At 36.2% G+C, this 17,275-nt stretch overlaps 1 protein-coding gene across 1 annotated transcript; it reads right to left on the bottom strand.

Annotated features, from left to right (window-relative positions):
- Positions 1 to 2,543: 2,543 nt before the first annotated feature.
- Positions 2,544 to 6,884, bottom strand: LOC115506428 (fatty acid-binding protein, adipocyte). Its single transcript, XM_030304411.1, has 4 exons — positions 6,747 to 6,884; positions 4,111 to 4,283; positions 3,224 to 3,325; positions 2,544 to 2,769 (listed from the first exon to the last, which is right to left on the bottom strand). The coding sequence occupies exons 1-4, from the start codon at positions 6,817 to 6,819 to the stop codon at positions 2,719 to 2,721; spliced, it is 399 nt and encodes a 132-aa protein (XP_030160271.1). The 5' UTR covers positions 6,820 to 6,884; the 3' UTR covers positions 2,544 to 2,718.
- Positions 6,885 to 17,275: the final 10,391 nt, after the last annotated feature.

Below are 17,275 nucleotides of genomic sequence, written 5' to 3'. Positions count from 1 at the left end.
TCTGCATTGGGATAGGGCTGGTGTGTGAATTAATGGATGGATCCATAATTGGATGTAAGGTCAATATTGTGTTTTTCACTAACTAGAGAGATGTTCACCAATAAGCTATGCAAGGGCTGTGCCTTACTCCTTCACCCAGCCATTTCCTGTACTCATACAGCCTGGCTAGGAGTGCTATAAACACACTGCTTAAAAGCTGAACCCTAAAGATAAAAAAAAAAACATCACCACCTGACAACCATCTTGGAGGCTTACATGTTCCAACTCAAGGACTTTACAATCTATTTTTCTTAGCAGCAATGCACCTGTAAGAATTTTTTCAAGTCCCTCAGAAACCCTCAAGTAAGTCTCATATAAAAGTGATAATCCCTTTCTCTCCTTCTGCAAATAAGAGAACAAGTTTGTGAAAAACCATATTTTATATGATAATATTAAATTCAAGTAATTTACTTGAAAAATAAAATAATTCCTAAATTTTTGTACTTTGTTATTGGTAGTAACATACTTTGGCATACCACACAGTGGTCAAGTCACAATAATAACTTGGGTGAAAATCACTATTCTTAACAACAGGCTAGGTCACCTGCTCAAAATTGATGCATAACTTTCAAAATTGATGCAGAACATTCCACGCTATGGAGATTGGACCTTCTCTGGATGCAATGGGAGCCATTTGCAAATGTTTTAATCAGTGAGTGTCCAGGTCAGGTTTCCATTGTGCAAATACCATTTATTAAATCTATAGGGCTTGGAAAACAGAAGAGAGAATTGACAGTAAAAGAGGGAGATTTATTAGGAGAACTCTGAAGCAATTAAAGAAAAAAAATGTTTGGAGGTATTGGTAATGGGAATGAGAAAAGCAAACATTAAAGAAATTTTAAGTTAATAGAATTAACATGATTTTCAAAAAGTAAAATAGATACTGTGGAGGGAGGAAGAAGACATATTCAAGGATGATTTAAGATTTATGGAAAAAGTAATTAGACAAAACATGCTGATACTCACTGAGCTTTGGAAAATAGGACAAAGAACAAGTTGTAGGTAGTGGGTGGAAGGGGGCAACAATGATAAATTTAGCACAGAACATGTTGACTTGAAGTGCCTGGGACATCCACTTGACTACCTTCAAGTCTTTCTTTTTTTCCAGTTCTCCCTTATTATTGGATTATCTCATCACCATTTGTGAATTAAGTTACCACTAGAATACTGATAGCTTCTAGACCTATATCCCATCCTGGGTTGCTCTCTTGAATTTCAGATACTATGTCTATTCCCTATTTAACTTTGTAGACTTACACTCTAAACCTAAGTTTCCTCTTCTATGAACAGGAATACTAAAATCTTCTTATAGGATTATTTTGAGCATGCAAAGTGCCTGGCACCAAAGTAAGTGCTTAATCAATATTGGTTTCTCAAGAATTTTCCTAATCAGTCTGTACAAGTCTTCTCCTTTTGAGGTCTTCAATCCTCCAGTGAGCCCAAAGTAAGAGTTTGACTCTGTTTTTGCAAAGAAAGTAAATTCTTATGATCAGGAACTTACTTTACCTCTTCTGGCCCCTTCGTATCTTAGTGTTGTGCATAAAATAAGTACTCAACAAATAATGGAGTTATTCTTAAAGGAAACATCACAAACAGAATTATATCAATTGCAGCACATTAATAGACTTCGGCTGACTATAAAATATAAGTATATAGTATGGAAATTGTAATCTATTTACGTGAAACTCCAATAATATCTCGAACAGCTGCAAAATTTCCACAAAAGGCAGAAGAAACCTCCTCCCTCCCTCCCTCCCTCCCTCTTTCTCTCTCTCCCTCCCTCTCTCTCCCCAACACACACACACACACACACACACACACACACACACACACACACATACACCCCTCTATCTGGGAAACCTCATTATCATTTTTGTCTATTTGGGGGGGGGGGAGTGGGAATTCCATGGAGATTTTATCTGAATAAAAAGTTCCAGAACATATTCAATACTTCGTTTAATAAAAAAGTTCCACTAGGAGGAAAAAGAAAGATTTGGAAACCACTATAAGAACATCTGCATCATTACTCATTACAAAGTTGTCATGTCTTTTATGGAAAGAACATTATGAGATTATTTGCACTTAATCTTTGAGAGATTCCAGAGATAGCTTGGTTTACCAATAATTTTTCAGATTAAAAATTATATTCTAGAAATAGTGTCTGCAACATGTATTGCTGGTCTTTCTCTCAATGCTCCAGGATAGGTAGGTGTGAAATGGCAGGACTTGGCCCAGCTGTCTGTGGGCCACTTCACTACATTCAAAACTACCTTAGGTCTTTCTGAGGTAGTTACTTGACTGTAGGCATGCTACAGAAGGACTGCATATTCAATAATAGCAAATTTATCATCTACCTAAGAAAATGGAAAATTCATGAATATTTTTTACCTTGGATTATTATGAAAAATCATATTATACCAGCAATAAAGCAAAAATACAATTTTCTCTTTCCTTCATTGGGTTATGAGTAAAAAATTATCCCACACAAAGAATAAATCATTACATCACCTTCTAAATCTAAGAAGTTTTATTTAATGAACATACCCACATTGAATAAGATCAGTTTGGGGGAAAATTAGTTGCTTGCTAATTAGTAGAAAATAACAATATATGTTTGGACAATATATCCAACAGACTGTCATAGAGTTCGATGCAAACTTCAGCTCAATGTCCCTTGGTTTATGCTCTCTCATAAATTCTGGTAGAGGTGACGCCTTTCATGATACATTCCTAGACACACACAAAAAAACTCTTGGTCAATCATGGGACTAAACTATGGGTTTATTTATTTTGCCTGTAATATTGGGAAGGAAACAGTATTTATTTGAAAACATTTGTTCTGGGCTCCTATATATACCTGATAATGTAATAAGTTAAGAAGATAAAAAGGCCAAGAAAACACAAGCCTTCCCCTCAAGGAACTTTACAATCTATATAGTGCGTGAGCAATACAAGCAGAAATGCATAATACAATATGGTGTGCGCTGAGAGCAGTCAGAGAATGCTTCTTGAGGGACAGCATGCCTCGACTGAGCTTAAAAGCGTGAAGGACAATTGCCAGAGTGAAACCATAATGCCAATGGAATCACCTTTTTTCTACATAAGCCAGCATGATTAGGTAGAATGGTGAGTATAAGATGACCAAGCAGCAGAGCCTAGAATTAAGCAACTAGAGGATACTCACCACCACCAGTTTCTCATCCACTCGTTTTCTCTTTATGGTGGTTGATTTTCCATCCCACTTCTGCACCTGTACCAGGGCACCCCCATCTAAGGTTATGATGCTCTGTGAGCATAATAAAAAATGATTACCATTTGTATAAGGTAGAGGAAAATAAAATAAAAAAATACATCACCTTTGAATGAAGGAATATTTTGAGGTCACGAGTAATTCTAAATTGTAAGAATATATTAAAACGAAAAAATGAGTGGTAAAAACAACAGCATATAAATGATACATTATGATCAGAATATTATACAAACACATATTTGAAATAATACTGTGAGAAAATATAGGCAATAAATTTACGTTGAGATGATACTCATAGGTGATCTTTTCCTTTCTTCTTCCACTCTTTCATAAACATTCTCTGAAATGTTATTTTTCTTTCACTTCAAATACTCTATATATTGTGTGACAAATAAAATTTATTAATCACTTTTTTGAAGAATAAAAACAACTTTATAGAAAGGAGAAGATTCACCAAATACATATCTAAGAGAACATGGCTTAGGTCTAGGAAGTCAGGGATCTTTGACCTGTGATAAAATAGTTTCCCTCCTTTTACACAAAATGACTTCTTCTTGGCAGCAGTCTTTTATTTGTTGATTTTTTAAATTTATGTTTGAGAGAGCACAAGAGGCAGGGAGAGAGGGAGACACAGAATCTGAAGCAGGCTCTAGTCTCTGAGCTATCAGCACAGAGCCCAATGCGAGGCTTGAACTCATGAACCGTTGAGATCATGACCTGAGCTGAAGCTGGATGCTTAACTGACTGAGCCACCCAGGCACCCTGGCAACAGTCTTTTAGAAACCAGGCTTTTTATTCTGCTCCAATTCCTTCTTTCTCACCTTGACTTTTCTGTCATCTGCAGTAACTTCATCAAATTCTTCACCCAGTCTGAAGGAAATCTCAGTATTTTTAAAGGTGCTTTCTGATTTAATGGTGATCACATCCCCATTCACACTGATGATCATGTTGGGTTTGGCCATGCCAGCCACTTTCCTAGTGGCAAAGCCCACTCCTACAGTTGGGAAAAGAAAAAAAATGTCAGGTTTACAATTTTCTTTCACATCTTTAACTAAGTTAGAGCTGTACTGTGTGTGTGTGCGTGTGTGTGTGTGTGCGTGTGTGTGTGTGTGTGTGTGTGTATGGGTGTAGGTGGGTGGGTGGGTGTGCATAAAAGGAAAAAAAGAACACCAGTGAATTTCTTAAAAGCCTCATTTAAATAGCTGCTGCAGATAAGTAAAGCAGACTAATATTTAAAGGAACACATGTCATGATTAAGTGTAAGTCTATTTTAATTTCTTCTGGGTTTCGGACTCCACAGGAGACATGCTGTTAATTTTCAAAAAGATCACATCTTCTAGAATACATACATACATACATAGATATATGTGTGTGTGTGTGTGTACACACACACGTATATTCTCTCTTTCTCTGCCCCTCTCCCCCACTAGTGCTTGCTCTCTTCTCTCTTTCCAAAGAAAATAATAATAACCTGTTTGGGTGTACAAAAGTCGCCCAAACATTTCGTAGCATTTGCTGCCAAGTCCTATTTTCTTGGCTTTTCCAAATTACTCTACTATGAAATGAAGATTCTGGTTAATTTATCCAAAAGGCAAAATGTTTCCTACATTTATACCATCTAAGAATGGTGATATTATTCCCAGTAAATTGTAGGAACTGTTAAAGAGGGTCTAGTCAATTTTGAAAATGTCAAAATTTAAGAAATCACTATTTTATTAAGTTTAGAAATCAATACTTTTACTCTCAATCGCCTCAGGTACAAACCCCTCTTTTAAAAAAGGAACTTCTTTTCTTGTGTCAGGTAAGGGATGAACAATTTGCAACTTCATGTAGACAGTGGGAACTTGCTGTCACTGCATATGTTACACAGAATTTATGACAGCCATAGACGTGTTGAATTTTTTAACACATGTACATAAGCCTAAGCTTATGAAAGGCTACGTATACATGTGAAAGGTTAGAAAGAGGGGGTAAGAAGGAGAGAAATATTGTCCAAAACAAGTGATGCTGAGGCTCTTATTTAGCGCCCTGTCTGAAAAGTGGCCACAGGTGGAAAGATATTGCTTCATCAAGTCCTGGCCCTGTTACAAAATATACCTTTAAATACATGGAGTGAGTCAGTATAATGAAAGGATGCAACATCAAGTATAATTCCAGAATGGCTGACCTTGGGAAAAATCACATTCTCCACTTGCTTTATTCAGTCCTTCTTTGACTGATGAAAGTAATACCTGCTTGCTGATCATCAGTTAGAGCAATTAATTTCAGGAGTTACCTTATTGTCTTTCATTATCATCAGTACTTTATAATTTTAAAACACAGTGGTATAAGAATTTAAATGTAAGTATTAAAAGTGCAAAATGTTTCTAAAACTCAATAGCAAAATAGCCTCAAATCCTGACATTTCTGTATCAGCACTAATCAGCATTCTGATTAGTTTATTGAATCACAACTAGTTGATGTTCTAGAAAGTTAGATCTCACTTATGCTAAAGTCCCTAATTTCCCTCCTGTCTTTAAACAAAGAAAATAGTAGCAGTTACAGACAAGCAAAAACTATACCATATGATTTAGGAAAAAGATAAAGTCTTAAGATACAGAGATTAAATCTTAACCCCTGTAAAAACCCCTCCTCAAATTGCTATACCTGGGTATGACTTTATCATGCACAGGGGTATGAGGAGAGGGGCTCTCAAGGTAGAAGCTGTCTGAGTGAGAACCGGCCTCCGTACCTCAATGCTTCACCACCATAATCATCTAGGGAATATTCACACAACACTGGCAATATTAGTAGAATCCACAAGCTTAAAAGCCTCCATTATCAAGGAGGGGTACGTTACACATATGACATTGTCCTTTTGACTTACTTGATGATCCTATGGCATCCCATGTAATTCCTAATCAAAGAAATATTTAACCCCTCAAAGGAACATATTGTCTGAAATTAAGATTTTGGTTCTCATAAAAACAAAAACACAATTTAACAAATTGACAGTGAGCAAATAAAATAATTAGTTAACATATGTTTGCTTAAAAATCACATTAAATAGAGAAATACAGTGCTTTCGGTTTCAGATAAAAATTATTGAATGCTAGGAAATAAATATAGTCTTATTTATTTCATATGCAAGAAAGAATGACAGGAAAACAGGCAAAGAGCCAAGTAACACAAAGATAACCCAGTTCAGCAGTCAAATAAAATCTTGTCATTTCTATAGACTGTAAAAATTCCAGCTAGACCCTTTGTCGTATTGGTTCACCTTTAGGAAGCATGCACTGTGACTTTGGTCTAGAATGTTCCTACAAACAAATGATTCTGGCTTGCTACTTGGATAGCCTCTATGTAGAAAGCAGCATTTCCTATCTAACCCATACTCCCAGGGTGAAAATCATGCATTGACCCCATCTCCCCAGAGAAAAAGTTATAAATCCAGTCATCCTACAACGTATTTTCTTACCCACTTCTTTCATGTAATCATCAAAGTTTTCACTGGAGCTAAGTTTCCAGGTACCCACAAATGCATCACACATTTTATGAGCTTTCTAGGGTTATCTTCAAGATGAGAAAAAAGCTGCAGCTGTCAGGAAGGTGCTATGACCTTCTTGAGTCCAGATAAATTCCTTTTAAAGATGCCCAGATCATGTGATTTCAGGAATAACCAATTGGGGATTGATATCAGATCATTTCCTTTATTACCAGCCTCTGCCTTTTTCCCTCTGAGTCATGTGTTAAATAAAATTTCTCAACTCTGGTTCTCCCTGGCAAATGGACATTTGACTTAGAGTACAAATTTTTTTAAGCGCTGACAAAATATTTTCAACAGGCAACTTTCCTGTTTTGACAGCTTAATGTTCACTGCATTGAATTTGCCGCTATTATTTCCATACATACTTATCCTGGTGTAGAGCAGGTTAATTATCTTGAGATGAACTTTGACCCCCTGGTCTGGAGTTTCTATTAAAATTACAACTATGTGGTTCTTTTGAATTGAGGAACGTAAGAATGACCTTACGGATTCTTTTTTATTTTTTTAATTAAAAAAATTTTTTAATGTTCTTTATTTTTGAGAGAGACACAAAGTGCGAGTGGGGGAGGGTCAGAAAGAGAGGGAGACACAGAATCTGAAGCGGGCTCCAGGCTCTGAGCTGTCAGCACAGAGCCCGATACGGGGCTCAAACTCATGAATGGTGAAATCAGACCTGAGCCAAAGTTGGACGCTTAACCAACTGAACCGCCCAGGTGCCCCTGACCTCACAGATTCTTAAGTAATTGCAAAGGCTCTTTGAGACCCTGCTGTCTCGGGAATTACTTGTCAATTAAAATAAAATAAGTAATAGCATCTTAAAGTACGTCAGATTTCTCGTTTCAAGTGTTTTGCATGAATGAAAAAGAAATTATCCGTCAAGAATCTGTTGACTTAATTAGTAATGATTTAACCTCACTCCTTCCATCCCCTAAATGAGAGCATAGTGTCTATTCCCATAGAATTAGGGCCTTAAAAAATAGGCCCCATTCCAAAATATGCTCCCCATACTGAGAAAATTCATCCAGTTCCTGAACGATGTTATTACAAGCTCTAAATTTATCCAGATCTAAATGGCGTTGCTTTGCTTGAAAATGATCAGAAGTGGTGTTGATGTCACACTATCAAAATTTTATTTCCTTCTTTTACATAGTAAGTAATTCATGAGATTTCTTTTCTAAAGTAATTCTGTCTTTCAGTCTCCTCTTACCCAATACCAGAATGGTGAAAGATGTTTGTATGTGCAACAAACATCCATGAACATACCCAGATTTTAGAAAAGAAAAAAAATAAAATATTGCATCAGGATGAATCACTACTCTGTGTGCCCTACAGAGCATATGATTGATTAACAACCCATGTAAGTACCCTGAGGTCTTCCCAGAAATGTCTGAGAGAGAGGATTCTATGAAGGACAGGATTTTCTGTAGTCAAGCAGGTTGCTATGAAGGCCTGATAAAGCCAAGTTACAATAGTAATTTTTAATTGTTGCATGTGTTAATGGCATAGTAATAATGTTCATCCACTCTGGACTATTGCACAGATACAGGGACCGTGGGTGATGTACCATTCCGGGCAGACTTCCTATTATAAATTAATCTGTTTCCCACTGAATAAGTAAATAAAAACGATCAGTCTTAATACAGTGATAACTTGACAATGTTCTAAATTAATAACAGTTGTCTTTTTTGTTTTGTTTTGGCTTTGGTTTGTCTTTTTAAAGACTTTCTTAAGTATACAACAAAATTGAGAGAAAGGTACAGAGATTTCCCATGTACCCACTGCCCCTACACTTTCATAGCCTCTGCTATGATCAGCATCACTCACACTTTTACCAACGATAAACCTACATTGACACACCACAATCACCCAAAGTCTATAGTTCACTTTAGGATTCGCTTTTGATGTTGTACATTCTGTGTGTTTGAACAAAGTATAATGGCATGTATCCATCATTATAATATCATACAGAGTATTTTCATAGCCCTAAAAATTCTCTGTGCCCTGCCTATTCATCTCTTTCCCACATCCCTTAGTTCCCAACCTGTGTAATCACTGTTATTTTTACTGTCTCCACAGTTCTGCCTTTTCCAGTATGTGGCCTTAGCAGATTGGTTTCTTCTATTTGGTAATATGCATTTAACTTTCCTCCATGTCTTTTCATGGCTTAGTAGCTCATTTCTTGTTAATGCTGAAAAATATTCCATTGTCTGGACATACTGTAGTTTACTTATTGACTCACCTACTAAAGGACACCTTGGTTGTTTCCAAGTTTGGCAGTTATGAATAAAGCTGCAATATACATCCACATGCAGGTTCTTGTAGAGACCTACACTTTAGACTCCTTTAGGTAAACACCAAGGAGCATGATACAGTAAGAGTATGTTTTGTTTTATAAGGAACTGCCAAATTTTCAAAGTAGCTGTACCATTTTGCATTCCCAATAGCAATGAATGAGAATTCTGTTGTTCCATATGCTCACTAGTATTTGGTGATGTCAGTGAGTCTAGATTTTAGCCATTCTAATTAGGTGTGGAGTGGCATCTCATTGCTGTTTTAGTTTGCATTCTCCTGATGATGTATGATGTGGAGCATCTTTTCACATGCTTATTTGCCATCCGAATTTCTTATTTGGTGAGCTGTCTGTTAAGGTGTTTGGCTCATTTTTTTAATTGGGTTGTTTGCTCTCTTATTGTTGAGTTTTAAGGGTTCTTTGTATATTTTGGATAATAGTCCTTTATCAGACATATCTTTTGCAAATATTTTCTCCAGTCTTTGAATAATGGTTTACTTTTCAAAATATGTGTTAATGCTTTACTTTTAGTAACAAATTGCTTTAGACAGATTTTGAAATGATTATTACATTTGAATATATATCTTGTGTACTTTAACACTGCAATTTAAACATTTTTTTAGAGATGGACTGCCCAATACTAGAGTCTTTAGTCACACACAGTTCTTGAATACTTGAAATGTGTTCACTATGATACAGAAACTGAATTTTTAATTTTACTTAACTTTAATTAAAATTTAAGAAATGATCCTCATACAGTTATGGGAAAACTTTTAAATATGTGTGGAAGGAACTGAGTATGTGAATCTACTTTTTCAATTATAGAAATGTCTACATTTTATGAAATCTAAGTGTCAATCAAGCATTTCAAAAGAAAATTTAGAATCTGAATTGAGAGGTACCAATATCTCATTAAAAACTTTATGGGGCGCCTGGGTGGCGCAGTCGGTTAAGCGTCCGACTTCAGCCAGGTCACGATCTCGCGGTCCGTGAGTTCGAGCCCTGCGTCGGGCTCTGGGCTGATGGCTCAGAGCCTGGAGCCTGTTTCCGATTCTGTGTCTCCCTCTCTCTCTGCCCCTCCCCCGTTCATGCTCTGTCTCTCTCTGTCCCAAAAATAAATAAACGTTGAAAAAAAAAAACAAAACTTTTACACTGATTATGTAAACTATGAAATGTTGAAATTATGGCATTTTAGATATACTGAGTTAAATATAATATATTACTAAATTTAGTTAATTAATTTAATTTTCTTTTTTATTCTTAACCTGGCTACTAGAAAATTTTAGATTACATATGTGGCTCACATTATGTTTCTATTGAGTAGCACTATTTTAGAGTAACATAGTGACGCCAAGGTTTATTTTTTTATTCAGCACGTGTTTCAGGCACTTAGCTAGCTACTGGGGATTCAGTATGGACAGCCTTACCAGGCAACTGCTTGCTCAGATAGAGCTTACATTCTAGTACTGAGGGAGATAATATCCAAGGAGATCAATAAACCAACATCAGGTAGTGCTGTTTCAGAGAAAACAGAACAAAGTAATCTGACGCAATGACCGCTATGTGGGTTGGCAACACGAGGTGGGGCAGTTCAGGGAGGTCAGTCAAAGGAAGTGGACCATCGAGCTGATGTCTAAAGGATGAGAAGAAAGCAGCCATGGAAAAATGTGACAATAGATGTTCCAGACACAGGAAATAGCAGGAGTTTTCTGGCTCCATTCTCGCTAATGACAATTTCACCTAAATATGACCACCAAACACTAAACTGTGACAAACATATAGATATATGTTCCTATAAACCAAGACAAAAGTATAGATATATGGTCCTGATGAGCAGAGTCTAAGCTCCGTTAAGGCAGAAACTTTTATCGTGATTATTTACTGGCGCATATCAAATAATCAAGTATTCCACAAAATGCTTGAAGGAAATCCCACTTAAGTAAGTTAGTGAGAGTAGAGCAACACTCCTGTAAAATTACCTCAGGAATATTTCTATGGGCCAGTAGTCTCATGTTCCTATGTTAACATGTTTACAGTCTGATCATTACTGGAGAAATGGCATAGTTGAAATTTTCTAGAAACAAAAACAGACTCCTTTACTGATTTCATGTAAACAAAACTCATAGTCTATAGTAAAGGAACTTGGTAACTTGAAGAGCCATGAAAAAATTAACATATAAGAAGATTGTTGGGTCTACATGAAAAAATTTCATGCTCTCAGTTGTGTAGAGTAACAAAATAAGTTTGCCAGAGTTACATGAAGGGATGTTGTCTTTAAAAGCAGCTCAGTTTTAAATAAATGAATAAATGAATGAATGAATGAATGAATAAATAAATAAATAAATAAATAAATAAATAAATAAATGCATACATGCAGCTTAGTTTATGTTCCAACCACATGGATCATCCTGTGGAATGCTAATATTCTATGAACAAGTCCACTAAGTTATGTATCATATAAGACACAGATGTCCTTCAAACAGGAAGCTCTCCAGAAATTATTTCTAAGATTTTTATTTTAATTCCAGTATAGTTAACATGCTGTGTTGTATTAGTTTCAGGTGTACAATATAGAGATTCAACAATTCTATACATTACTCAGTGCTCACCACGAGAAGTATAATCTTTAACCCCCATCACCTGTTTCACCCATCCATCTCCACCCACCTCCCTTCTGGTAACCATCAGGTTGTTCTCTATAATTAAGAGTCAGTTTCTTCGTCTGTCTCTCTTACTCTTTTTTTCCCTTTGTTCATTTGTTTTGTTTCATAAACTCCACAAAAGAGTAAAATCATGTAATATTTGTCTTGCTCTGACTGACTTATTTCGCTTAGCATTAAGCTCCATCCACGTTGTTGCAAATTGCAAGATTTCATTCTTTGTTATGGCTGAGTAATAAATAGTCCATTGTATATATTACTACTTCTTTATCCAATCTTCTATCGATGGACACTTGGACTGCTTCCATAATTTGGCTATTGTAAATAATGCTGCAATAAACAAAGGGTTGCATATATCTTTTCAAATTAGTGTTTTTGTAATTTTTTGGTAAATACCCAGAGTTGTGATTTACTGATTCATAGCATAATTCTATTTTTTCATTTTTTGAGCAACCTCCATACTGTTTTCCACAGTGGCTGCACCAGTTTGCTTTCCCATCAACAGCGTGCCAGAGTTCCTTTATCTTCACATTCTCACCACTTCTTTCTTGTGTTTTTGATTTTAGCTATTCTAACAGGTGTGTGGTGATATCTCATTATAGTGTTGGTTTGCATTTCCCTGATGATGAGTGGTGTTGAGCATCTTTTCATGTGTCTGTTGGCCATCTGGAGGTCTTCTTTGGAGAAATGTCTGTTCATGTTTTCTGCCCTTTTTTAATTGCCTTATTTGTTTTTTGGGTGTGGAATTGTGTCAGTTCTTTCTGTATTTTGGATGTTAACCCCTTTTCAAATATGTCATTAGCAAATATCTTCTCCCATTCAGTAGGTTGTCTTTTGTTTTCTTGTCTCCTTTGCTGTGCAGAAGCTTTTTATTTTGATGTAGTCCCAATAGTTTATTTTTGCTTTTATTTTCCTTGTCACCAGAGACATACCTAGAAAAATGTTGCTACAGCCAATGTCAGAGACATTGCTGCCTGTGCTCTCGTCTAGAATTTTTATGGTATCAGGTTTCACATTTAGGCCTTTAATCCATTTTGAGTTTATTTTTGTGTATAGTTTAAGAAAGTGGTACAGTTTCATTTTTTTGCATGTAGCTATCCAGTTTTCCCAACAACATTTGTTGAAGAGACTGTTTTATCCCATTGCATATTCTTGCTTATTTTGTCAAAGATTACTTGACCATATAAGAGTGGGTTTATTTCTGGGCTTTCTATCCTGTTCTATTGATCTATGTGTCTAATTCTGTGTCAGTATCATACTGTTTTGATTATTATAGCTTTGTAGTATAACTTGAAATCTGGAATTGTGGTACCTTCAGCTTTTCCTTTTTCAAGATTGTTTTGGCTAATCTGGATCTTTTGTGGTTCTGTACAAATTTTAGGGTTATTCTAGTTCTCTGGAAAATGCTGTTGGTATTTTGATAGGGATTGCATTAAATCTATAGATTTCCATTTGTTTGTTTCATCTTCAATTTCTTTCATCAGTGTTTTATACTTTAGAGAGTACAAGTCTTTCACCTCTTTGACTAACTTTATTCCTAGGTATTTTATTACTTTTGGTGCAATTATAAATAGGATTGTGTTCTTAATTTCTCTTTCTATTGCTTCACTATTGGTGTATAGAAATGCAGCTGATTTATGTACACTGATTTTGTATCCTGAAACTTTACTGAATTTATTTATCAGTTCTAGTAGTCTGTTGGTAGAGTCTTTGGGTTTTTTATATATGGTATCCTGTAATCTGCAAATAGTGGAAGTCTTACTTCTTCCTTAGCAATTTGGATGTGTTTCCTTTCTTTTTTTGTCTGATTACTGTGGCTAGGATTTCTAGTACTTTGTTGAATAAAAGTAGTGAGAGTAGACATCCTTATCCTGTAGGAGGAAAGCTCTCAGTTTTTCCACATTGAATATAACGTTAGCTGTGGGTTTTTCATAGATGACCTTCATTATGTTGAGGTATATTCCTTCCAGATATAGTTTGTTGAGGCTTTTTAATCATAAATGGATGTTGTACTTTGTCAAATGCTTTTTCTTCATCAGTTGAAATTATCATATGGTTTTTATCCTTTCTTTTATTTTTTTTTTTATTTTTTTTTTTTAATTTTTTTAAAAATTTTTTTTTCAACGTTTTTATTTATTTTTGGGACAGAGAGAGACAGAGCATGAATGGGGGAGGGGCAGAGAGAGAGGGAGACACAGAATCGGAAACAGGCTCCAGGCTCCGAGCCATCAGCCCAGAGCCTGACGCGGGGCTCGAACTCACAGACCGCGAGATCGTGACCTGGCTGAAGTCGGACGCTTAACCGACTGCGCCACCCAGGCGCCCCTATCCTTTCTTTTATTGATGTGATGTATAACATTAATTGATTTTCAAATATTGGACCACCCATGCATCCCTGGAATAAATTCCACTCGACTGTGGTGAATGATTTTTTTTAATGTATTGTTGGATTTGGTTTGCTAACGTTTTGTTGACAATTTTTACATCTATGTTCATCAAAGATATTGACCTGTAATCCTCTTGTTTTTCTATTATCTTTATCTACTTTGGTATCAGCATCATGCAGCCTTCATTGAATGAATTTGGAAGTTTTCCTTTCTCTTCTATTTTTTGGAATAGTTTGAGAAGAATAGGTATTAGCTTTCTTTAAATGTTTGGTAGAATTCACCTGTGAAGCCATCTGGTCCTGGACTTGCTTTTGTTGGAGGTTTTTGATTATTAATTCAATTTCATTGCTGGTAATCAGACTGTTCAAATTTTCTATTTCTTCCTGATTCAATTCTGGGAGGTTTTATGTTTCTAGGAATTTATCCATTTTTTGTAGGTTGTCCAATTTGTTGGCTTATGATTTTTCATAATCTCTTATAATCCTTTTTATTTCTGTAGTATTTGTTGTTACTTATCCTCTTTCATTTCTGATTTTGTTTGCAACGTTTTTTTTTTTTTATGAGTCTGGCTAAAGTTTTGTCAATTTACTTGATTTTTTTAAAGTTTATTTATAGTGAAAGAGAGCATGCACTAGCCGGGGAGGGGCAGAGAGAGAAGGAGAAAGAGAATCCCAAGCAGGCTCCATGCAGTCAACACAGAGCCTGATGCAGGGCTCAATCCCACCAACTGTGAGATCATGACCTGAGCCGAAATCAGGAGTTGGACACTTAACTGACAAAGCCATGTAGGTGCCCCTTTTTTGATCTTTTCAAAGAACCATATGCTGTCCAGAAATTTAATCCAAAGACCCATACCTCATATTTTATGCATCTACTCTGCAGTGTAACTTGGAATATAAGTAACTGCCTAGTTCTTCCATAAATTACCTTCATCTTAGTTCCTAAGACTTAATCTTGCTGTCTGAATAAGACGATGGAATGTTCCCTCGTCAAATAACCAGTATCTTTCACCACAGTGTCAATAGATTGCTATATGAATAGATTGTATATAATAAGGGGACTAACACTAAAAAGCAATTCAACATTGTAAGACTTGGGGTTCAACATTCTTTGAAGAATGTCTTCCCTGTGTAATGAAGAAAATTCTGATTAACAAAAAATTTAGTGGTCATTCTTTCTTGAAAAGTAGTAGAAATTATACTACTTAGATTTTCAAATATTGTTTCATTGTTAAATGATCACACTGGCAAAGGTTTTTCACAAAAGCTTTCTTTGGCAAACCTACTATGTCCGCGGCACTGTGGTAGGTGTGGTGAGGGAATATAATAATAAAGAAGATGTGATTTCTGCTTCTCCTTAATGATCTAACTCCATATTCTAGTTGCCAAACTGAGGCCAAAGTAAAATACAAAGCATTTTTAGATGTTTATTTTGACAATCATCTTAATGGAGCTTTTTCTTTTTTTGTACAAGAGGCATCTGTTGCTCTCCCAAGTTTTTTTTCAGTTTTAGCATCTTTCACTAGCGTATAATGTAAACAAGAAAAGTGGTATCTTCATCCTATTCCCAGTCTCTCCTCATTCCTGATCTCCCTCCACCATCCTGAACTTTATTCCATCCATGACTTAAAGTTCCTTGTACTTCACTCGTTCACCAAATATTTGCTGAATTAATATATTAATAACAAAAGGAATGAAGTTTGGGTTTAGGCTATGTAATCATGCTTAATGGTTGTGTATGAGTTTTTTTTTTGTTTTTTTGTTTTGTTGTTTTTTTTTTTTTTAATTTTTGGGACAGAGAGAGACAGAGCATGAACGGGGGAGGGGCAGAGAGAGAGGGAGACACAGAATCGGAAACAGGCTCCAGGCTCCGAGCCATCAGCCCAGAGCCCGACGCGGGGCTCGAACTCACGGACCGCGAGATCGTGACCTGGCTGAAGTCGGACACTTAACCGACTGCGCCACCCAGGAGCCCCTGTGTATGAGTTTTAAATGAACAAAACCATAGGCTCAAATCTGTGTTTTACAAATATGTAGTGGTACTAGGAAGGGTATATTATAAAGGATAAAGTAAGCAGATGTAATTTCCCCTCACAAGGCGCGAGTTATGGGATGATAGGGAGCTGAGCAAGGGTAACAGCAGAGAGATGATGGAAAAGCAGTGGAAGAAAGGGAGAAATGACATAGGAAAGACATAGGAAACTCCATTTGGAGGAGGAGCCTGGTCCCCATAAACAAGGTACATGGTAGAAAATGTACCTTTGATTATAAAAGGAATTCCCACAGGAATGACTATGCTTTTATTCACAAATATTCAAATAACACCACTAAAATGTACATACTAGATCATACTCTTTCCCCAGAACCATGGAAAAGGGGTCTTCAGTGACTAAAACCTTGCTTTGCTTTGGAAATGTGGAGACTAGAAATATGGCCCCAGACCCTCAGGGTTGACTGGGGACAGGCCCTCTCTGGTTCAGGCTGATTGCTTTGCACTTTGCTCTACTATGGACAGCTTCCACGGAATGCTTCCCTCTGAACTTTGCCTTTGTTTATTTCTTTTGGAGGAAATGAAGGTATTTTTTCTGACAATTTTTAAGTTGAAGAGGAAATGTAGCCAATCTCAGGATAATAAGGCATAGAGACCAAAGTCATTGGGAAGGGGAGTGTTTTCACAGAATGTGTGTGATAGGTTAGGAAAGGGTTCATGCCAAGCTTCTCCTTTTATTAAAGCAAAGTTCCTATATTAATGTAATATTAATACCAATGTTTGGGGATTTTGTTAAGAGTTTAAATATAAAATTTTGGCAGGAAATTAAGGCATATATTATTTGGTTCTCTCCCCCACAGATTATTGGGAAATTTAATATGAGAATTGCTTTATATTTCCTATCCTAGGTTTAATAGGCCAAGTAAAGGTTACCTACCCTATTTAGTTTGTGTATCATCCATTGAGTATATATTCACAGTGACTGATCATTGACACTTTGACTTCAAATAGTGTTGGTTTTAGAAACCGTGAGTAAGCCAGTAGACTATGTGCATCAGTTAAAAAGGTGGTGGCTAATTATAGACTTGTGTTGTGGCTTCACAAGTGTTGTGTAACTTCTTCATTTGCCCTCTT

The sequence above is a fragment of the Lynx canadensis genome, chromosome F2 (genome assembly GCF_007474595.2).
Source record: "Lynx canadensis isolate LIC74 chromosome F2, mLynCan4.pri.v2, whole genome shotgun sequence".
NCBI lineage: Eukaryota > Metazoa > Chordata > Mammalia > Carnivora > Felidae > Lynx > Lynx canadensis.
The sequence above is the reverse complement of the archived record's forward strand: the minus strand, read 5'-3'. Positions and strand labels throughout refer to the sequence as shown.

Bases quoted from the DNA above. Each gene is read 5' to 3' on its own strand.
- LOC115506428 (XM_030304411.1), bottom strand. From the start codon at position 6,819: ATGTGTGATGCATTTGTGGGTACCTGGAAACTTAGCTCCAGTGAAAAC. The intron at 3,326-4,110 runs GTGAGAAAGAAG...TTATGCTCACAG, and splicing joins CAGATGACAGAAAAGTCAAG to AGCATCATAACCTTAGATGG. The intron at 2,770-3,223 runs GTGAGTATCCTC...GTGTGTGTCTAG, and splicing joins TGGATGAGAAACTGGTGGTG to GAATGTATCATGAAAGGCGT.